Here is a 25,152-nt window from a genome sequence, read left to right as displayed (position 1 = left end):
TACAGTTTTACTTGTCTTATAAGTGAGTATATACAGTAAAAGAGCTGTCTCCTGGCTTCTCCTAGGCTGGGTATACATTAAAGATGAAGGAATTGGAGGAATTATGTCTCACATTGACCAATACAGAGTTGACATGATGGTATCCAATGACCATAAACATATATATTATCAATTTAACATCACAAGCATACAGAATGTCAATTTAGCACTAGTAATGTGCATGTACACAATGGTACCTGATCATCATATACATACATATTATCCATTTAACACTAGAAATGTGTATGTACGTTATGACATGTTAGACACTTGTGTGGTCAAATGCTGTTTTTTTTTACCCATATATATAGACTTTGTAGAAAGAAGTTTCCAATGCAAGGCATAATTTTTTACTGATAAAACTTATTCTTGTTTAGAAACATGATTCTTGTGAATTCAGCATTGACTTGTTCAAGATAAGAACTGAATGCATTTTTAATTATACATGTGCGGTAAATATTTTTGAACTTGCTTTATAATGTATAGTCAGTCTTCTCGTATGTGAATGGTAAAATGTACTGTATTACCTTGTACAGATTGAACTGATGATAGTGGATTTTGAATGAATGGTAAATATAGGAGTTTGGTTTGATTAAACAATCACCTGAAGATTAGGTACAGGTAAGTAATTCCTGTTGTTGGTTAACTCCGTACAAAATAAAAATTGCTTTATGTGAAATTAATCAGTTATGTTTTGTTAATTCTAAATCCTGTATTATACAGCACTCCCTTGCTTTGATGAGAATACTTATAACACATTTCCTCATATGACATCTGTATGGTTATTGATAATCCCATTTTTGGATGTTAATGTAGTGACTGACATCATCATCATCATCATCATCAATATCAGGATTCTTTGAACAAAGTTGTTTTAACATCATAGAATATTGCTATGAACTTTCTCATTATAACAATGTCCATCATTTTTATAGAGTACCCTGCCTTATACTGAGACCACCTTAAAGTGAAGTACATGATACAGTACTCCCTCAAAATAACAATGTCCTCAGAGTATGCTGTCTTATAGTGAGACCACCTTATAATGAAGTAAATTATTCCCTCATTATAATACTGTCCATGGGAGCCATAGAGTCTATTTCCTTACAATGTGACCATATAATGAAGTCCATTAAAGTGCTCCCTTATTATTGTGGTGTCATTGGTTTCCATAGAGTATACTGCCTTATAGCATGACCACCTTATCATGAGGTACATTATAGCGTACTCTCTCATGGGAACCATTGAGTATATTGGGGTATTGTGCAACCTTATAATGAAGTGTGTTATTCAGTACTGATACCACTATTTTTGAGAGCCATGTAATATTGCCTGCTTAATCCATAGATTGTATTATCCTAATGCCATCTGCAGGCAAGAACCCATGTTCTGCAGAATATTTAATTCATGGATTGCTGAACATTCCTGTATATACTCTGAGGTACTCTTCCCTAATCTAACTATACTGTTCTTGGATTGCTGAACATTCTTTTATATGTTTCCAGGTACTCTTCTCTAATTTCAATATATATTGCATTGTCAGTTATTGTTTATGCCCTCTCTCCTTTCATGCTCTTTTGGTCCTGTAATCTTTGGTAGAGAGACTTGCTTTCTTATTGCAATTTTGCATATTTTAGACCTAATAGAAGGACAATATTGAATTATTTGTAAACCTGAAAAAGGTAACAATAAAATATACAAAATCTTAGATGCAATTTCATCAAATAGTGTGTATCAGATGCTCTTCAGATTGTGACATTTTATTAAAGGCATTTTTTTTTTATTGTCACATATGTTGACAATGACAACATCTTGAGTTCATTTTTTAACAACTTATGGAAACAGCATTCATCTAAATGGCAGAAAACTTGCCCAACACTTTTCTATTAAAATCATTCCATTTTTTAAATTTGTTTCCTTCCAAGAGAATGTTTTTGAAAATTAGACCAACAGCTGCAAGCTGAGAAAAATATTACTATCGTATATATTTGTTTATAAGACAAGTCCAACTGCAAATTGCAGATGAAAACTGGACATTTTGAAAAGGTGGAGGTGGGCGTAAGATTATACGTAATTTATTATGTGAAAATGATGTGTATTCTGTCACATTACCGTACTACTAAATTATAAGTCGAGTCCAACTGCAAACTGCACAGACCCAGATCTGCTGGCACATTATATGCCAGCAGATCTGGGTCTATGCAGTTTGTTATGATTAATCAATAGAATAAACAACAAAGATCGTGATTTGTACATTATGCTATGGCAGATCAGGATCTTTGTGGTTTGAAATTCAACTCAACTTATAAGTGAGTATATATGGTACATTAATCACGACCATGAATTGAACCCCATTCTTCCATAGGTATATTAAAACAAATCATAATATACCTATTGTAGGGACTTGGCTTTTAAACTACATGTTGTTTGTGTATTTGTTCTGATTACGGCATTTAATCCTATCTATTTTCAGAATTGGATACATCCCAAGCTTGTTGTATATTTCTTATTATATATTATGATAAGCTTTGTAATTTAGGCTTGACACTTCTCCAACAAAGTTTTGTTTCTACATTTTTTTTACCATTGACCCAGCTATGAATTGAATTTCAAGGGATTTAGTTGCCACTTATTATTATTACAAGTCAGTGAAAAAAATGTAATGGATTGACTTATTGCAGGTAAGAGCATTTCATTAGTCATTATTAATTATATATTTAAAATCTACTCAGTGTTCAGCATGAGTATGACGGCAAGAATGAAGCATTTTTCAAGTAGCTTTTCACCTGTAGAAATTGTCCCACCATATCTTTTCATGCACCTCGTTTGTCACAGGTTTTTATTTGCTTGAGGCATAATTTGATGAATTAGTTGATTTTAAACTGGTACTTCTTCCTGTAAATAAACTTGAAACTAAATCGACTTTGATAAATTATTAGGCTTTAATTAAGATGAATACCATTTTGTACACAGCATGTGACATGTTTTATATTTGTAAAAATGGCTTTTTATGTTATATATGGTGTAATACAGCTGTATCACTGTTTATGCATAAACATTTTCCATTATGAAGTATAACTCTGGTCTAGGAAGGATCTGAACCACAATGACTCTGAAATCATTCAGGATATTTGAGTTAATTAGGAGGGCCTCAAGAGAGAATAATCCTTGACAAAAATTAATCACCCTCTCAAAATAAAGTATTGTTATTATTAGTTTATTATTATCATTGTTGTTATGTTTGTTGTACAAGCAAAAGTACAGTAGTATAAACATTGGTGGTTCTGGATCATAGGGGGATAGAATGTCATCACTAGATGACTCCTAGTATGTAAATTTTTGTTTAGAAATCCCATCATTTTCAAATGAAAAAAATGAAACATTTTCTAAAATAATCAATTTTCGGTCTCATGTCATATTGAAAGATAATGTCACATTATTGTAAAATTAATATTTCATCAGTTAATTTTTAAACAGATATTATGGTATTGCATTATATTTCATTAATCCAGCCAGTTGTCTTTGGTTTCATTGACATTCATTATAATGCAATATTCATGTTTTCCAAAAAATCGATGGCAACAAACATGCTTAATTATAAATGATACATGTCAGATTATATAGCTTCTGTCTCTGAGTTTTTTTAAGTTAGCTCATTTTCTCTGACACTGGAATGTACTGCAATGAAACCTGATGGGTGTATTAATCTTTGAGGATACTACTCTCTGGAGGCAAAAACAGGTCACAATGACCTTTTTTTCTTGCTGTTGTGATTTGGTAAGGTTTTTAGATTATATCTTGGTATAACAGGAAAGACATAGCTTGAGCAGACTTCTTGTTAGGTATACAATTATTTGCAGACTCAGAAAGATAGTTGATATTAAAAATAAGTGTACCAAAAATTAAAGACAATCTCTTACTGATGCTTTGAATTTGCTGTATTTTTTACAGCACTGTAAATGAATTTATTTTTGAGGAGCTTTTGGAGGGCAGTGTACATTAATAACATGGGCTGGAATCTTCATATTCAACACAAATTCCAAATAGCTAGGGTTTTATTATCTATTATACAATTGCTTATGACAAACGTAACTAAATGCAAGTCATGTGTGTGTGTGTGTGTGTGTGTGTGTGTGTGTGTGTGTGTGTGTGTGTGTGTGTGTGTGTGTGTGTGTGTGTGTGTGTGTGTGTGTGTGTGTGTGTGTGTGTGTGTGTGTGTGTGTGTGTGTGTGTGTGTGTGTGTGTGTGTGTGTGTGTGTGTGTGTGTGTGTGTGTGTGTGTGTGTGTGTGTGTGTGTGTGTGTGTGTGTGTGTGTGTGTGTGTGTGTGTGTGTGTGTGTGTGTGTGTGTGTGTGTGTGTGTGTGTGTGTGTGTGTGTGTGTGTGTGTGTGTGTGTGTGTGTGTGTGTGTGTGTGTGTGTGTGTGTGTGTGTGTGTGTGTGTGTGTGTGTGTGTGTGTGTGTGTGTGTGTGTGTGTGTGTGTGTGTGTGTGTGTGTGTGTGTGTGTGTGTGTGTGTGTGTGTGTGTGTGTGTTTTTTTCTTACCTTGAGCTTCAGTCTCTCAATTAAAAGATTTTCAGAATACAGGACCTGGACATATTAAATTAAGATGAATTTTGAGAATTCAGGGCCTGGTTTTGATAAATTGAGATGAATTTTGAGAATATAGGGCCTGTTCTTGTTCATTTGAAATGAATTTTTAGAACTTAATACAGGGCATGGTGTTGTTGAATTGAGATGAAATATGAGAATACTAGGCCTGGTGTTGTAAAACTGAAATGAATTTTGAGAATACAGGACCTTGTCTTATTAAATTGAGATGAAGTTTGAGAATACAGGGTCTGATCTTGTTAAACTGAGAGGAATTTTGAGAATACAGGACCTTGTCTTATTAAATTGAGATGACGTTGGAGACTACAGGGCCTGGTCTTGTTAAATTGATATGAATTCTTCAATTTCTTTTAGACTTAATTAAAACTCTATGTATTGTTGTTGTACAGAAAAGCCATAAATGCAAAGGACTTTCTAATGCAAATCTTAGATATTCTAGCAATCCTAATCTTATCTTTTTGTTGTTCCTACATTGGCATTCTAAAGGATAGTATTTCATTGGCTATGATTTTGAATAAACATTAAGGTTTAGGGTTTCTTCGCTTATTGTCTCAGAAAAAGTAATCTTATCCTTAAACATTGAATTGTTTATTTTCTGTATCATGGTGGTGTTATTTTCTATATCATGGTGGTATAATTTTCTTTATCATGGTCGTGTTATTTTCTGTATCATGGTGGTGTTTTTTTCTGTATCATGGTAGTGTTATTTTCTGTATCATGGTGGTGTTATTTTCTGTATCATGGTGGTGTTAACTCAACTGCTTACCATAATACTATTAAGATCTTGTAGTGTGCCAAAAATTAGGTCTTAGATTCTACCATATTTGCATGACAAGAATTTTGCCTAATGTAACAGAAAGGTTTTGCAATAGGACTATCACCACTGGGAATCAAACCTACTTTATCTGTTGTTCAATCAGGTAAACACATCACTGGACTAAAAGGTCCACACCAGCTTGGCTGGTTAGTAAATGTCTTTATATTCCTTAGCTATACTATGAATTCTTCAATTCTTACATCAATTCACAATGTGTTCTCCCTTGATCCAAGCACATTATAAACCTTGGGGTTCTGAGTGGCCAAGTGGTCTAAGGCACTTATTAATCTCACCGGTCAGCATGAGTTCAGATATTGACTTAACCAACATGGGTATGCGAAAAATCATATCATTAGCTTCCTATGAGTGGGTGGTCCTTCCTGGTTCTTCCTCCATCAAATGTATGAGCTGCCATCTATAGCCTATCATGTGCTGAAAAGTGGCATTAACCCCACCACCACCACCACCACCACAAAATAAAATACATTAATATTCAGTTCTGACATTCCTCAGAACATTGATTCCCTCCACTTTAGTTGAAGCCAATTTATTAATCCACATTCCAGACTGTTGATTAATTTAAAAAACAGAAGTAGGAAAGTGTCAAGAATGATTGACTGTTTATTCTCATGGTCACCGTATCTAATTCAAAATCTGAAGTGAGAAAACATGGTTTGATTTTTGTTGAACCTGCCTTAGTGGAGACCAATATAATGTTCAGTTTCAAGTCCATGTGTGTGTGTGTGTGTGTGTGTGTGTTCATTTGTCCACACCCAAGTGTTATTTTTTTTTGAGGGGGGGCAGTTTCTCAAGTACATTTGGAGCACATACTCTGCATGTGGGCATATCTTAATATGTACAACACTTATTTTGCAAAGGCTCATGGGAAGGCTCACCCTGCAGGCTATGGACAGCTTCTTGATTATATGGTGAATTGGCTTTTAAAATGTACTTTTCATTGTAAAAATCTTTTTCCAAAATGTCAATAGACTGGAAAAAATATTACAGTTTTTAGAAAAAAAACATTTCTTCATCTCTCCTGTTATCAAACCAGTTAAAAAGCTTGAATTAAAATTAGTTATCTAGCCTGTTAGCTTTTAGAAAGCAATATTCCAATGAATTGGTCAAACTGGGTGAGTTTAAAGCATTTTTTTTTATTGTGACAAAACTATATGAATTAACAAAATACACTTGCAAATCGAACTTAATACAGATTGGATATAATGGAATTGTAAATAGAAACAAAAACAAGACATGTTCCTGCTTTCCATTGTATTGTCTTACCTGTGAAGGTAAGATATTTGATATGTATCACTTTTCCAGTGGTGCAGTCAGTGCAAAGGTTTTGTCATGCTCATCAAGGTCCTGTGCTTATGGTTTTGAAAGTCATGTACCTTCTTAATTAGATAATTTAGTACAGTATTACTGTATACTTCAATACTCTGATTCATGTACACTGTACATACAAGTTAGATTCAGCTGCAGACTGTACACACCCAGATCTTGGTCTATGCAGTTTGTTAGGACTAGACCCTGATCTGTCTGCACATTATATGATGGTAGATCCAGATCTTTGCTGTTTGCATTGGGACCTTACTTGTATGTATGGTACCAACTTTCCTGGTGTTGCACCTGCTTCAAGCATAATGAGGTTCACAAGTCAAACACTGCATTCCATGAAAGACAGTTTTCTTTTACAAAATGTGCATTTATAAACTATAGTAGGTCCAAAATTATTAATAGTGTAAAAAACTGATTGAAGATTTTATTAAATGACTCATATGAGATACATGTTTGTTGCACATTTTATTTTTGACAATATTGACCCATCGTGATTGTTGAATCACATGTTAAATTGTATTTAACTCAAGTTAACATTTGGCCATTATCGCCTTCTCCAGAGAGAACTGTGTTTATAGAGTGTTGTTTGGTATAGTATAGTATCAAAGTGAAAGGCAAGAGTAGTCTACCCTACAGAAGACAGCATTGTAATAGAAAAAGTTCCCATTGGAACTTGAAGGATTTAATAAAGTACATCACATGACTTATGCAACATTCTGTTCTTGGACCTGTTCTCTTCATTCTATACACTCAGCCGCTCTCAAGTGTCATAGATCATCATCCATTGTCTCACCAATTGTACGCTGATGACACCCAAATATACAAATCTAACCACCCAACCAAAGTTGATGCTACCGTCCAAGGTGTAGAGAGGTGCATTTTGGATGTGAAATTATGGATGACATGTAACAAGCTACAGATGAATGATGATAAATCTGAGGCCATTCTGATCCTAACACAAAGACTTTCTCAGTCACATCCTTTACCTCAAACAATAAATATCAGTAACACCAACATTAAATTCACACAGTCAATATGAAACCTAGGTGTCACTCTGGACAGTACTCTCACGTTGCACCAACATGTCATGAACATATGCAAGGCTACATATCTTGAGCTGAGTCGCATCAGCTCCATTTGCAAATATCTTTCAGTTGATGCCACTAAAACACTTGTATGTTCATTAGTACTTTCAAGACTGGACTATTGTAACTCAATTCTGTCTGGTTCATCTCAATATCTACTCTCAAAACTTCAAAAAGTTCAAAACACAGCTGCTCGGATCATACTTAGAGTACCACGATGACAGCACACCTCCTTGCTGCTCTGTACCCTACACTGGCTATCCATTCAATCCAGAATCAAACACAAAATTTGTTCTCTGTGCTATGCTTCACTGACGGACTCCAGTCCAACATACCTGTCCGACCTCACCCATGTGTGCACACCAGCAAGATACTTACATTCATCTTCTGACAGTCATATACTCATTATTCCCACTACGAAAATGAAGTCATATGGACAATGTTCTTTTGCATACCAGGGCCCAGCAATGTGGAATGAATTGTCCAGCGAACTTAGACACAAAGTCACAGTAATCCCATTCAAGAGTGCTCTTAAAACTCACTTATTTCGACTGTAAGAACAAACTTAAAGACCTAATAATGTTCCCTACCTTAAATATTTACAGCATGTTTTTATATTTTCTAATTTCATGGTGTTTGTTTTCCGTAATAATATCATTATATATGTTTTTTTTATGTTATAGGTGTTGTCTAATGTTGTAAAGCATTTAAGCATTTATAGCTTCTAAAGATTAGGTGCTATACAAAGTCCTCATTATTATTATTATTATATATATATATATATATATATATATATATATATATATATATATATATATATATATATATATATATATATATATATATATATATATATATATATATATATATATAACATCACCTTCTTAGTAAGAGGGGTGGTTAATTGGATTTGGCAGGCATTATCAAGAGGATGACTTCCCTAAATATTATAGCCTGGTGGGAGTAGAAAGATAGAATTTCAACAGAGAACTGAGCAAGACTATTGGGAAGAAATAATGCAATATGAGCCCCCTTAAACAAGAAAAATAACAAAATTTAATCAATAACAATTAATAGCAATAACTCCAATTCAGTCTAAGTTTTGTCAACAGAATTCAATAGCAGTGTCTAATTTGGATTTACTTCATCATAATAACAAATGGTGAAAAGAGCACAATGTCCACGACTGATTCCATCACCTTCCTCCCTTGACCATGTATCATTGTCCTCCTATTTCCTCAAGCCTTCCTATTCTTTATACTTCACCCCTTCCTGGACTTCTTTGTCCTTTATACAGAACTCGTCACTTCTTCTTTTGGACTTCCATCTTTGGACTGTCCTGTCTCTACCCAGAAAGCTGTTCCTTAAAGAACAAAATTACCCCTAAATCTCTATATGTACCACTTTCTACACATACATAAAATCCCTTACTTACATTACTCAAAAGCATACTAGCTATCCACACTGCATAAATTCTGACTTAATCCGATAGAACATCACCCTTGCTCCACAGCAATGGCCATAAGTTAACACGTGAGCGAGGTATCTAGCGTTACCATATCTCTTTACCTACGCTACCACATGCTCAATTACTATTGCATAAAATTCACAAAATTCTAGCTCACAGCAATCTCTAACTTACAAGATTATTTAAACATTACAAAATCATGTATAAATATGTGATTATTGTTAACTCATGATAATCAGTATTGTCCTAACAGACAAAGGAAATTATTTCATATAAACCTATGAAATCCTACACATAGGTAAACCTAGATAGCATGTAATTGTCAATTCTAACAGTAAACTAGTAACTGTAAAATTAAAGAGATAAGTTGCATAACAGCTCTAGCATCAACAGATTTCCATGAAATTGAATAAATGATACATTTTATGGATCCTAGTCATATCAAACACATTTGCATAGAAAAACCCCACCCCAATAAAAATAGAAAATTACATGAAAAATTAAAATTGCGTACCTTAATGTTGTTCTCTTTCAGACTTTGTGTGTCATAGCACTAAACCCTGTCTACTTTTACAAGACAGCCACCTGGTCCCCTTTTCTTGTATATTCATTTTAGGCTTCCTCTGGGTCAAACTGCTCTCTCTCAGGAATTTTAAGACTAAAGAATCCTAACCAGGTCATCACTTTAAATTGACATTACTTTCAAAGTGTACGCCTTAATTTACAATGGCCAATCATAAGCAGCAGTTCCTAAATTTTTCCCAAGATAATTATTTCTTTCATCAGATTTTAGACAGCCTACTGTGCATATCAATTTCCCTTTGAAAAATGATAATTTGACATGGGTTCCTATGAAGCAGTTATGGTTTGTAGCTCAAATATTTACTCTTTCAGGATAGCATTGCAATGCCCTGATCAATCTCACGGAGTCATAAATGCTTGCCTTTCAAGTTTTAACACTGACATGGGGGGGGAGAAAAGAAAAATGGTCGAAGTGACCCTTCACAAAGACTTTTCTGGCTTAAATGTGATACAATTTTAATGCTCAATGCATTCAATACAATTCAAAATTCAACACTTTACAATATATATATATATATATATATATATATATATATATATATATATATATATCAGGTAGCTTTTTTTTGACATAAAAAAAGAAAATTAAGAAAGCTAGTCTTTCTCAAAAATATGGTCAACTGAGGCAAACTTGGCTGCCTCAGTTTTGGGGGTAATATTTAGTGAAATGTATGCAACAAACAGTTTGTTGGCTGCCTCACTCATTTTAGAAAATTCTCAGTACCTTTGAAGGACACACGGTACTAATGATACAGAAAAATGGAAACCAGCCTGGAAATGGGTGAACATAAAATAGAGTATATATGGGTTTTGGCTGACCAGGATTGGTTAATAATGTAAGTTATGTTTTAGGAAAAAGAATCTTTTGAGAGCTTGTCCTTTAACAGTCTTGAGTTTGGAACACTAGTTACTACAATTAGCACCTGACTCTTTGGTGCGGAATTGAAAGCACATGTTTCAAACACATGCAGGTCCAGAAAATGCCATGGCTCATATCCTTTCCTCAACACAGAAGCTGACATCCAGGTTTCATCTATACTGATCAATATAGGTTTGATCATAAGCACTCAAAAATTTTAAGTTATTGAATTTTTAATATCATGGTGTTTGCATAGGTTTACTATGGGAACTGAATTAGTACCATGAGTCCTATAGACATCCATAGCAATACAGTGACTCCACATATGCAAGTGCCATTAACTTTACTATCAATACAATCATATGGTTCTGTTTGTACATAAACAAGGAAAATTAATACCTTTTGTAAAACCACAGAGTGAATTTCAGTGGGATATTAAACACATATTCAGATATATCAACTGTTGCCAAGAAGGGGGAGGGGGAACAGTGTGTAGATTTGACTATGTTAGGTGGAGTGTTTTGCACTTTGGTTTATATCTAAGCAATACATATATAAAATTTAGACAATTTACCATTTATAGAGTAATTACAGTAAGCAATATGATATTCCCTAGTTGCGTTTAGAAACATAATGCTTCAGATATGATCACTTAGGTCTCTTCAACCATGCTTAATGGTGATGACCTCTCTTTGTATCCCACTGATTTTTTTCAGTGAATGTTTTGAAAGTTCTTATTTTGCATTTTAATGGACTTATGTCTACCTTACTCTAGTTTTAAATAATGTCTTCTGAGGGGAATTTTAGGTAATTTTTGTAATTTAAATATCTTTTTCTGAAATGATACATGTACATATAGATGGTCACCTTGAGCTTTTACTCATTAATTACATAATATGACAAAGCTGGTAATTATATTTCATTATTAAAATGAAGAGTGATAAATGGTGATTTAAAAAAAGATGATTCTTATTAGACAGCTTTATTTTAATATTTTTTTCTGATTTTCTTAAATAAAGCTCAGATATTTAAATGTTGCCTGAAATGTACCATTGCTCTTTAGGTGAACATGAACTTGCAATATAATATAATATTCACTAATGTAATCTATGACAAGCAGAACCATGCACATTGCTTACTTATGTATTGAACTTAACTATTCCTAGGGCTGTCAAGAAAATCAAGGGTAGATATAGGACACACAGTACTAATGATATGGAAAAATGGAAACCAGTCTAAAATGGGTAAACCTAAAATAGTTGTTGTTGTTGTAGGGTTTAATGCCATTTTCCAGCACACGATAGGCTATACATGGTGGCCAGTATTAATGGTGGATGAAGAACCTGGGAAATCCCCAGAAAGAACCACCGACCCTCGAGAAGCTACTGGCAAGCTTTCTCACATACCCACATTGGCCGAATCCGAGACTCGAAACCCATGCAGACAGAGGTTAAACCTAAAATAGAGTATATATGGGTTTGGCTGACCAGGATTGGTTAATAATATAAGTTATGTTGTAGGAAAAAGAATCGTTTTGAGAGCTTATCCTAGTTGTAAGTGGAAAAATATAGAGACATTGTTTATTGATGGAATTTCAGTCCTTAAACAGTCTTGAGTTTGGAACACTCATTACTAAAATTAGCACCTGACTCTTTGGTGCAGAATTGAAAGCACATGTTTCAGGCACACACAGGTCCAGAAAATATCATGGTGTTTGCATAGGTTTACTGTGGGAACTGAATTAGTACCGTGAATCCTGAAGACACCACTTAGATACTAAATCACCATTTCTAGCTGTTAAGTACTGAAATGTGTAGGGAACAGTATACTCCATTGTGTAAGGAGATATTCATTGAATAAGTGTTTTCTGGTGATTAGCAGAGCAATAGTGCTGAAATATTGTATTATTGCAAGCAGGTGGCAAGTTAACCAAGCTTGAGTAAAACAATAGTATTTTTGTACATTTAACTGTAAATGTTAAAGTGAATGGCAGTATTATGTATCAGGCAACTAATTTTGTCATCTGGGATATATGTATCAATGTAGATAGATGAAGAAATAAGTAGTCATATAGGTAATACAGGGAAAACTAGCCATTCTAGAAGATATAATGTAAATACAACCTATTGTAAACCATTGATAGATGGGTAATAAGTACCATATATACCTGCATACAAGTTGGGTCCAACTTGCAAACAACATAGACCCTTATATGCCATAGCATACTATGCTGGCAGATCAGGGTCTGCATTTGGTGTTCTACTGATTAGTCATTGCAAACAGTGTAGACCCTGATAGTTTGAGCCAGTGAGTTAGTAACATGAAGAAGCAAATTCCTTTCCTTATGCTAAATCCCACCACACCCCTCCCTCCATGCGTCTATAAGTCAAAGTTTGTGACTAGAAACATGTTAGTATTTTCTTTGACTTTTTTTATCACAAGTTCCAAACAGTATTGAGAAGTGAAAGATTGCTGAACATTTGAATTGAATATATATATCCAACCTCCTGAATGGCTGCTTTGAAGAGCATCCTGCTGATCAACCTCCAAAATGACTGCTTTAAAGGACATCCTCCTTACCCAACCTTCCAAATGGCTGAGCCTTGAAGGGTGTCCTGCTGATCAAACCTCCTGAAATATTCAACATGTTACTTCTTTAAAAGGGATGTCATATTGATACTGGGTTTTCACAAAACCCCATAGCAATATTTAACTGGTTCAGAATGAAAATGGTTCCTGAAAATCTTACCTCCATTAGGGTACCATCGTGACCATATAAAGAATCTTATTAACACATCGTCCCATTATGGTGTCATTGACATGGGGTTTTCACTAAAAACCCTTCTTGTAATATTTAATTAGGCCCAAATGAAAATTGTGCAGATCTAACCATCAATATATGTTCACCTTTGTAAATAAATTTGAAAATAAGAATTTTCTGATAATTTTATTATCTCTTATACCTACAGATTCACATGTTAATTGTATGATACAGTTCATCTTTACAGGTGACTGGGCAATAATTATGTGATACAGGTGATTTAGCAATGATTGTGTGATACATGTGATTTAGCAATAATTATGTAATACTGGTGACTTAGCAATAATTATGTGATACAGGTGATTTAGCAATAATTATGTGATACATGTGATTAGCAATAATTATGTGATACAGGTGATTTAGCAATAATTATGTTGATACAGGAGATTTAGCAATAATTATGTGATACTGGTGAGTTACCAATAATTATGTGATACAGGTGACTTAGCAGTAATTATTTGATACAGTTGATCTTTACAGGTGACTGGGCAATAATTATGTGATACAGGTGATTTAGCAATAATTGTGTGATACATGTGATTTAGCAATAATTATGTAATACTGGTGACTTAGCAATAATTATTTGATACAGGTGATCTTAGCAATAATTATATGATACTGGTGACTTAGCAATAATTATGTGATACAGGTGATTTAGCAATAATTATGTGATACAGGTGATTTAGCAATAATTATGTGATACTGGTGACTTAGCAATAAGTATATGATACAGGTGACTTAGCAATAATTATGTGATACAGGTGACTTAGCAGTAATTATGTGATACAGGTGATCTTAGCAATAATTATGTGATACAGGTGATCTTAGCAATAATTATGTGACTGGTGATCTTTGTTCAATAAGAAGCAGAGTATATTCTATCATAAAATGAGAACATGCAACACAATTCAGATGAAGAAAACCAACAATATGGCATCATGGCTGGATTATGTAGCATGGTTTTACAAACTTACCTACACACAAAACTTATTGCATATTACTAGAAATAGATAGGTTTGCCATGGTTATTGTATTGCCTTATTTTCTCAGAATACTGGTGAGTAGTAAGAACATGTGCTTCTTGTACTAAACATCACAATACATAATTCAGATCAGTACAGCATGTAATGTAGGTTACAATGACCTAATGTAATGAACAATTTTCTGATCCTCATGACATATCCACATACACTAAAACCTATATTGAAAGACCAGTGTTATGAGAGACCTGATTCTCAATCTACAGTTTGTTTGATTATGTAGTGTTATAACCTTTCATGTGAGACCACCTGTCTTGAGACATCATAATTTTGTGACAGAAAGGGTGGTCTTTTAAACCAGGTTCCACTGTATCAACTTATATGGCTGGAGGTTTTTGAGAAAGTGAAATAAATGCAAACCCCTGCTTCTGCAGAACAGGCTGATGGATGGCCAGATCTACTGGATGGTAGATAAATATCATCAATCCATAGACTGACCTACAACGGCAGTGGGATAGACTTTGAATACTTATCAATTAGGTCTGCATTCTTGGTCAAATAATAAACAATAAGTTATGGCCCAGAGACAATAAATACCACATACAAATATTAGCGGTAATAGGACCTTTACACTGTTTGGCAGAATCTATTGCTGTTTTATGACATTGATGTGTATTAATTACACCTTCTTGATGAATGGTGATTTAGTGTATTTGTTGACTTATTTTTTAGCAGGATAAGTTATATAACTATTGCTTATTTCTATGATGTAGGTGAAGTATTTATAGTTCTATGTGTAGGAAAATGTCCTCCTATGTTAATGCTATAAATATATCATATTTAATTAATTATTTGCTGTGGCAGTATTTTAAAGGTGTGTACTATATGTGCAGAGTTTAGATGCATTCTGATCTACTGATATGTGCCTTAGTTTACATGTTTAATAATCTATTTGTTTGAGTTTAGATGTGTACTGATCTATGATCATGAGTTTATATGTGTACTGATCTATGATCATGAGTTTAGATGTGTACTGATCTATGTGTTTGAGTTTAGATGTGTACTGATCTATGATCATGAATTTATATGTGTACTGATCTAAGATCATGAGTTTATATAAAGATTATGAGATTTTATAAATATAGCAAAACTTTCAAATGATCTTCTCCTAAAGCATCTGATACAATTTGTCTAAACCTGGCAGATGTCATCCTGGCCTGAATATCTTTCAGGTCTGTACATATTTTGTTTAAACCTTGCAAATATCATCCTGGCCTGAATATCTTTCAAGTCTGTAGATATTTTGTTTAAACCTGGGAGATGTCATCCTGGCCTGAATATCTTTCAGGTCTGTACATATTTTGTTTAAACCTGGCAGATATCATCCTGGCCTGAATATCTTTCAAGTCTGTACATATTTTGTTTTTACCTGGCAGATATCATCCTGGCCTGAATATCTTTCAGGTCTGTACATATTTTGTTTAAACCTGGCAGATATCATCCTGGCCTGAATATCTTTCAAGTCTGTACATATTTTGTTTTTACCTGGCAGATATCATCCTGGCCTGAATATCTTTCAGGTCTGTACATATTTTGTTTAAACCTGGGAGATGTCATCCTGGCCTGAATATCTTTCAAGTCTGTACATATTTTGTTTAAACCTGGCAGATATCATCCTGGCCTGAATATCTTTCAGGTCTGTACATATTTTGTTTAAACCTGGGAGATGTCATCCTGGCCTGAATATCTTTCAGGTCTGTACATATTTTGTTTAAACCTGGCAGATATCATCCTGGCCTGAATATCTTTCAAGTCTGTATATATTTTGTTTAAACCTGGCAGATGTCATCCTGGCCTGAATATCTTTCAAGTCTGTACATATTTTGTTTTTACCTGGCAGATGTCATCCTGGCCTGAATATCTTTCAGGTCTGTACATATTTTGTTTAAACCTGGCAGATATCATCCTGGCCTGAATATCTTTCAAGTCTGTACATATTTTGTTGAAACCTGGCAGATATCATCCTGGCCTGAATATCTTTCAAGTCTGTACATATTTTGTTGAAACCTGGCAGATGTCATCCTGGCCTGAATATCTTTCAAGTCTGTACATATTTTGTTTAAACCTGGGAGATGTCATCCTGGCCTGAATATCTTTCAGGTCTGTACATATTTTGTTTAAACCTGGCAGATATCATCCTGGCCTGAATATCTTTCAAGTCTGTACATATTTTGTTTAAACCTGGCAGATGTCATCCTGGCCTGAATATCTTTCAAGTCTGTACATATTTTGTTTTTACCTGGGAGATGTCATCCTGGCCTGAATATCTTTCAAGTCTGTACATATTTTGTTTAAACCTGGCAGATGTCATCCTGGCCTGAATATCTTTCAAGTCTGTACATATTTTGTTTAAACCTGGGAGATGTCATCCTGGCCTGAATATCTTTCAAGTCTGTACATATTTTGTTTAAACCTGGGAGATGTCATCCTGGCCTGAATATCTTTCAGGTCTGTACATATTTTGTTTAAACCTGGCAGATATCATCCTGGCCTGAATATCTTTCAAGTCTGTACATATTTTGTTTAAACCTGGGAGATGTCATCCTGGCCTGAATATCTTTCAGGTCTGTACATATTTTGTTTAAACCTGGCAGATATCATCCTGGCCTGAATATCTTTCAAGTCTGTACATATTTTGTTTAAACCTGGCAGATGTCATCCTGGCCTGAATATCTTTCAAGTTTGTACATATTTTGTTTTTACCTGGGAGATGTCATCCTGGCCTGAATATCTTTCAAGTCTGTACATATTTTGTTTTTACCTGGCAGATGTCATCCTGGCCTGAATATCTTTCAGGTCTGTACATATGATGCTGATCCTAAATTAGATAAGAATGCCATTAATAGAAAAGCCTTGCAATGACTTCATCAAAACTGCTGCATATAACGTGTCCATACTGGCATGAAGACCTTTCAGAGTAAACATGGCTACCATTACTAAGCACAGAAATATGCTTCTGCAACTTCTCCCAAGCTTAGCTGAATTAGATAAAATTGTCCCAATGCATTCTGACATAGAGGGCTTTTAAATCTGTAAACATTATTTCATTTCACCACCAAAAGTAAAGGAATATTTTCACAACAGAATTTGACCAATTTTGAAACTAAGTATCCTGTCATAGGTGTCTTCAATATTGGGCAAATTATGCTAATCTACCATCAAATGTGGATGAAGATAGAAAATCTAAACAATCCGTCAATCAATTGTGTTCATAGCGTATGATATCAGCAACAAAATTTAAACTGAATGTTTCCTTATGACCCAGATTTTTTGATCCATTAATCAATGTTGTTTTGTAAGGATAGGTAGTTTTAAATATGAGAAAAATAAACATCAGTGCTGTTCTTTAGAGATATGTATAAGTTACATTAAGGTTAAAAATAGTTGTAAATATGAGAGAACTAAGATCCAATAAATTTTGTCCTTATGGACAGGTATTGTAAATATGAGAGGATTTAGGACAAATAAATATTAACCTTAATGGACAGGTGCCAGTTATATAGAGGTTAAAATCATTGTAAATATGAAAGAATTAAGATTCAGCTAATATTGTTCTTTATGAACAGTTGATCATAAGTATGAGAGGATTAGGAACCATTCATTGTTGTCCATTATGGATGGGTGTCATTTATATAGAGGTTAAAATATTCGAGAATTGGGACCCAAATAATGTTGTCCTTTGTGGACAGGTGATTGTAAATCTGATAGAACTAAGAATCAACAAGTATTGTCATTTATGGACAGATGAATGTAAATATGAGAGAAATAATAACATATCAGTATTGTCCATTATTAACAGATATCATTTATGTTGAGATTTAATTATTGTAAATAGGAATAATATAGACCAATCAGCATTGTCTTTTATGAACAGATGGTATTTATATTGAGGTTTGAATTGTTTGAGAATTCAATGACCAACTATTTGCTTTTTAATGAAGAGGGGATGATTGAAAGTATGAAAGAATTAAGAAGCTGTCATTTTTTACCTTAAGGGACAGGTATCAGTTATATAAAGGTTAAAACTGATTGTAAATATGAGAGAATTAAGGTCCTATCAAGGTTGTCATTTTTGAACAAGTGGTTGCGAATAGGAGAGAAATAAGGACCAATTATTGTTGTCTTTAATGAACAAGTGCCAGTTAAATAAAGTTTAAACTGATTGTAGGCATGAGAAAATTAAGGATATATAAATGTTTTCTTTTGTGGACAAGTGAAATTTTTTATATAGAGGTTAAACTTGTTAATATCAGAGAAGGAACAAATAAATAGATTGTTCTTTATGGACAGATGTTATATAGATGTTAAAATTACTGCAAATGTGAGAGAATTAAGAATCAAATACTGCTATCATGTAAGGATCAGTAATTGTAAATATGAAAACAAATTAATGAGCAATCAATGTTGTTCTTTATGGACAGGTGTTAGTTATATAAAGGTTAAACATTGTAAATATGAAAGAAATAATAACCAGCCAGTGTTGATCTTTATGGACAGGTATATTTTATGTAGATGTTAGAAATGACTGTACATATGAGAGAAATAAGGATCAGCATTAGTTCTTTATAGACATATGTTCTGATCCAGACAAGTGCCACTTTAAAGACATAATCTCATTATATTTTAGTTAGTAGTGAACATTTTAGTCAGAAGTTTAGTGACCTTGAAACATTTATGCCTTACCATCTTATCCTAACATAAACTGCACTTGAATAAGTTCAAAGGGCCTATTGTTAGTCTTTGACATTTCTAAAAGACTTCTCAACCTTTTTCGCAGATAGGTATCAGTCAGCAGATAAACAAATATACATTTCTGATAAACATTACTTCTGTGTTACTTCTTAGTATGGAAAATGAGAAAGAGTTCAGAGGGTGGCATCATTTGTATTTGACCATTGGTTCAGAATTCCACATTCATTACCAAAACCTGTCTTGCATTACACAGAAAGCCAGCCTATTGATATCAGTAAATGGCTTTGGTGTCAAAGTATCATGACCCTCGTTTCAGGTGACCAAACAAACCTGATGAAAGACAACATGATATCACGTGTGCGTTATCTTTCAAGTGCTTATCTTGATCTTTGCAAGTGTGTTTCTATTCAGTGACCAATTTTGTAATTTCTTTTGAACAGAAAAGATAATAAATCACAAAATGTTAATGGCATAATTTTCACAAATTGGGTTGATTCACAATATTTATATATATTCATGTTCTGTACCATAGCAAGACCATTTTACAATATTTGTATTGGTTTTGTGCAAATTACAAAAACTTTGCAGAAAATATGTTGAAAATTTGGTGCCCCCCCAATAATGATGCTAATTAATGTAATGATTGATACCCCATACTTGATAATAAAATGTAGATTCTTTTTTCTTCTAATTTTCCATAGATTTTTGTGATGTACAGTAATTTGTAGTAAGGAGATAAGGAATCTTCATTGTCTATGTATTTATCATCTGCAGTATATTTCCCATTTTGTGAGAGGTAATATGGCAAGAAACTGTATACATGTACATGTATGTTGAAAAGATGTTTTAATTTATGGGAAAACTTGATTTTTCATATTTTTAGCTCACTTTTGTGAAGTATGAAGTAAAGGATAGCTCTTGTACTATCCCTGGTGTTGACATTGGGTTCCACAGGGATAAAAACATGTATGTATATATGGCCTCATTGCATTTCAACCATTCTGCAACCCCTGGTGTTTTTGGCATTGGGTTCCACAGGGATAAAAACATATGTGTATGTACAGCCTCATTGCATTTCAACCATTCTGTAACTCCTGGTGTTTTTGGCATTGGGTTCCACAAGGATAAAAACATATGCGTATGTACAGCCTCATTGCATTTCAACCATTCTGTAACCCTTGGTGTTTTTACCATTGGATTCCACAGGGATAAAAACATGTACGTATGTACAGCCTCAATGCATTTCAACCATTCTTTCTTCCTAGATTCTATGCAGCAGTTTAGGATATATTTCATAGCACCTACCTCTTGTAATCTGATAAATCAGCCCCCATCCAACTGGTGCTGATCAAGTACCAGTACAGGTTTGGGGGATGATTTATTGGACTTTTATCTAATTATAAGTCAGTGCTTGATGATAGATTGACTTTGATAAAATGAATGACAGAAAGTGTCCTAGCTTGAATGCCTGTAGATTTGTACAAAGGATGCTCATTAAATATGGGTGCCATCAGTAAATGTCTAACAACATTTATTTACAAAAAATTTATCTCCAAAACTATTGACTTAAAAAATAATTCTGAGAAATTTGGTAGTTGAATCAGGCTGATTAGATGGTGGGACTTGAACATGCAACCTTCTGGTTGTGTATCCAAGCTTTAACCACTGAGCTGCCACTGTTTCTTTGAGTGCTGAACATTATGGTTTCCAGGTTATAAACTGCTCCAGTGGCCTAGTGGTTAGAGCATCTGCCTCAGATGCAGGAGATCATGGGTTAGATCCCTGGCCGAGTCATACCAAAGACTTACAAAAATGGTACTAACAGCTGCCTCGCTTGGTGCTCAGCATTAAGAGGTTAGTGTTAGGACTGGTCGGCCTGGTGTCAGAATAATGTGACTGTGTGGAACATCATGCTACATGTCTGTGGCATGATCTCCCAGTGCTAGACAACATTATAAACTGCCACACTGCAGACATCGTAGCAATATGACGGAAAAATTGTCACACACACACACACTCTCTCTCACACACACACACACACACTCTCTCACACACACACACGCATGCATGCATGCATGCATGTGCACACACACACACACACACACACACACACTTCACCTCTGAGTCTAAATGGATTATTGGTCATCAGATTTTCAGTACAATAAAATCAATGTCTAGAAAACTACACACCTAAGGCAGCATCTCGATAATTATACACTTCATATTTATATGAAGAATGCTTTCTGATAAAAATTAACTTATTTTTGTGTATAGAATAACATTTCTTGACTTTCATCTGTAACAATGTTTGACTCTCCAAAGGTATTGACTACTCATTGGAGAACACTACCTCAGTTTTTTCTCAAAACTGCCTAATACCGTACAAGTCGACAAACCCTTACAAGTGCAGTATTCTCAGGTAAGCAAAATGTGGTGTATATATGTATATATATCCAAGAATAGTATTTATGACCTTCTTTGTAAATATCAATAACATGCCTATACAAAACATTTCAGTATTGTCCATTTGTCACTCTTTTATCTTTGATTATATTGTCCACTGGTTTGGATCAACAATCATGAATGCAAATTTCTTATGACAGTTGCACACTTTGTACATTTTGTAGAGCCATTTCACAAATTGTTCCTTGCTTGCATGCCAGAATCTGAGTTATGTTTGAGGAGAATGTGAAAATTTAAGCAATGGTGGAAAGAACTGGCAAATATAGGAATATGTTTGCACATACATTTTAAGCATACATGTGGCATTAAAGGAAAAAAAAATGGATGTAATGGAAGAAGTTGAAGGTAGGTGATGCTCAGATGCAATGTGGAAGTGACTTTCATGGTAGAGTTAAAAATAACCTTGAACTTTTGACATACTATACAAAATAGAATTAGTATATATTTTCTTTTTGCTTATTTGGGGGGGGGGGGCGTTATTTCATACACAGTATTTCTCTATATTGTATTAAATAATGCAAGTTAAAATCTATTGGATACACAAAATGACAATTTTCATAGCCAAAAATGTTTGGGGTAAAATTACTGATTAATGCATCCTGTAAAATGTATTATGTTGATGGGGAAAACAAAATCATTGATAATGTTTATCTTCTGCTTTCTTGCTTATGTAATTAGTACTTTCAAGTCCACACACCATTACAGTGGTTTCTGGTAACTTCTTTTATTGTTCCCAAATGTTTCTTGAATTGCTAATCAGTTACATGTACTAACCAACATAAAGCATGAAGGAGAGAAGAAATAGCTGTCTAACACACAAGATAGGCAAATATCCATCCACCCACCCACCACATTGATTGGAGTCTGTCACCTTTTTTATGTTGTTGTTGTACTGTCTGTCAGTCCAGTTTCAAACTGAGTCTGTAAGCAAAATGTCTTAGGAGCTATTTGACCTAGATCTAAAAGGATTTTGATACTATATGAGGGTGTCAAGACCTGGTTATGTTCTGTGACCTTGACCCAATTTTCAAAATCTGAGATCAGCATTGCTCAGAAAATGATAGTAGTATGCAATCAAGATATCTCAAATATCATGTGACCAAATTGGATCAAATTTGATATTCAGATGCCTAGGGAAGTTAGCATGACCTGAATAGGTTCTTCTGGCCTTGACTTAGCTTTAAGGTCACAAATGGACATACAGTATAGCTGGTGGTAAGAAGACATTTACTGTCTACTCAGAAATTCTAAAGTAAGTGATGTAGCCATCAATAGGTATATTACTGATGTGAGAAATATTTAAGGCTGCCATTACTGCGTTGGAAAAAAGGTTCACACACCCAATTGGCTCCTGAGAAAGAAATTGGCCTTCATACCTATTCATGCAAATGTATGCTTTGATTAAAATTCACTCTGATGGTTTTGTTGTCACTTCACTAGCAATCATTTATATGGACAGCTCTAAATATACCAAGTTCTTTTGGCTTGATAATTTAGGGGATCCGTTCATCATTACCTTAAATTTAAATTTAAAGAAATTCTGATGGAATGTAACACAACTGATTAAAAAGAAGTTAAACCAGGCCAAAAAGATAGGTATGTGGAATAAATTGTTTTACAATGCTACACCTGGATTGATTAGTTCTATTATAATAACATGAAGCTGAACATGAGTGCAAACACTACACATGGATTGCTTTGTTCTGTTACCATACCATGGAGCTAAACATGAGTACAAACACTACACATGGACTGATTTGTTCTGTTATTATAACATGGAGCTAAATACAAGAACAAACACTACACATGGATTGCTTTGTTCTGTTACCATACCATGGAGTTAAACATGAGTACAAACACTTCACATGGATTGCTTTGTTCTGTTACCATACCATGGAGTTAAATATGAGTACAAACACAATGCATAGATTGCTTTTCTCTTCTACCATAACATGGAGCTAAACATGAGTTAGAATGACACAGACTCTTTGTAAAATAAAACTGCATTATTATCAGATGCATTTTGGCAATTCATTCCTACTGAACCTTTATGCTCCAAAATGTCACAGTGACCCCTTATGTTCCAAAATGTCACACTGACCCCTTATGTTCCAAAATGTCACAGTGACCCCTTATGCACCAAAATGTCACACTGACCCCTTATGCTCAAAAATCTCACATCCTGCACCAGTGAATGGATCAAACTTCTCACACTGTTGTGTATGACATATTCCTATCATTGAATCAGTATAGAATGATTAAGTGGCAAATAATTCTTATTCTTATTTTTTTATATATTATACATATATTGTATTTCCAGCTGACAGTTGTGATGTAAAAGCCCTGCAAAAGAATAGGATGGCAACAAAAAGAGATGAAAAGTTTCATTTGCTCAGCACTTTAAACAGATCAAACACTTCCATCAGCAGCTACAGGAATCCTGCTGTTTCATTTGAAGTACTTAAGGAAAGAGCTTATGTTCAGTATGTACAAAGATAAAATTGAACATTATGTACATAGAGAATACTTGAGGAAAGAGCTTATGTTCAGTATGTACAAAGAGAATAGTGTACATTATGTACATAGAGAATACTTGAGGAAAGAGCTTATGTTCAGTATGTACAAAGAGAATATTGTACATTATGTTCATAGAGAATACTTGAGGAAAAAGCTTATGTTCAGTATGTACAAAGAGAATAGTGTACATTATGTACATAGAGAATACTTGAGGAAAGAGCTTGTGTTCAGTATGTACAAAGAGAATATTGTACAGTATATATGCAGAGAATACTTGAGGAAAGAGTAATTTCCATATGTACAAAGATAAAATTTTACAGTATATACATAGAGAATACTAAAGTAGAGCCTTTGTGCAGTATGTACTTAGAAAATACTTTACCGTATGTACGTAGAGAATATTGTACAGCATGTACATAGAAAATGTACAGTATGAACATAGAGAATACTAAAGTAAAGCCTTTGTTCAGTATGTACTTAGAAAATACTTTACAGTATGTACATAGAGAATATTGTGCAGCATGTACATAGAAAATGTACAGTATGAACATAGAGAATACTTTACAGTATGTACATAGAGAATACCTTACAGTATGTGCATAGAAAATATCTTACAGTATGTACATAGAGAAAATTATACAGTATGTATATAGAGAATACCTTACAGTATGTACATAGAGAACACCTTACACTATGTACACAGAGAATACCTTACTGTACATACATAGAGAATGCCTTACAGTATGTACATAAAGAATACCTTACAGTATGTACATAGAGAACACCTTACACTATGTACATAGAGAATACCTAACTGTAT

At 34.0% G+C, this 25,152-nt stretch overlaps 1 protein-coding gene across 6 annotated transcripts in view; it reads left to right on the top strand.

The window, feature by feature from the left end:
* Window positions 1–25,152, top strand: part of LOC149787644 (calpain-9-like) — a 100,240-nt gene that overhangs the window by 737 nt on the left and 74,351 nt on the right. For 4 of the 6 annotated variants that reach the window (XM_089973829.1, XM_089973827.1, XM_089973824.1 and 1 more), the window contains exons 1-2: window positions 22,006–22,160; window positions 24,136–24,298. In XM_089973829.1, the coding sequence (XP_089829955.1) occupies window positions 22,136–22,160; window positions 24,136–24,298 (188 nt within the window). In that variant the 5' untranslated portion in view covers window positions 22,006–22,135. Of the gene's footprint in view, window positions 1–2,585; window positions 2,721–22,005; window positions 22,161–24,135; window positions 24,299–25,152 lie in introns of those variants that run through there. The other 2 variants (XM_089973826.1, XM_089973825.1) reach the window with 2 other exon arrangements.

This window comes from Sinohyriopsis cumingii, chromosome 11 (genome assembly GCF_028554795.1).
Source record: "Sinohyriopsis cumingii isolate HCF-2022 chromosome 11, ASM2855479v2, whole genome shotgun sequence".
Classification (NCBI taxonomy): domain Eukaryota; kingdom Metazoa; phylum Mollusca; class Bivalvia; order Unionida; family Unionidae; genus Sinohyriopsis; species Sinohyriopsis cumingii.
This window is presented reverse-complemented; position numbering and strand designations above follow the sequence as displayed.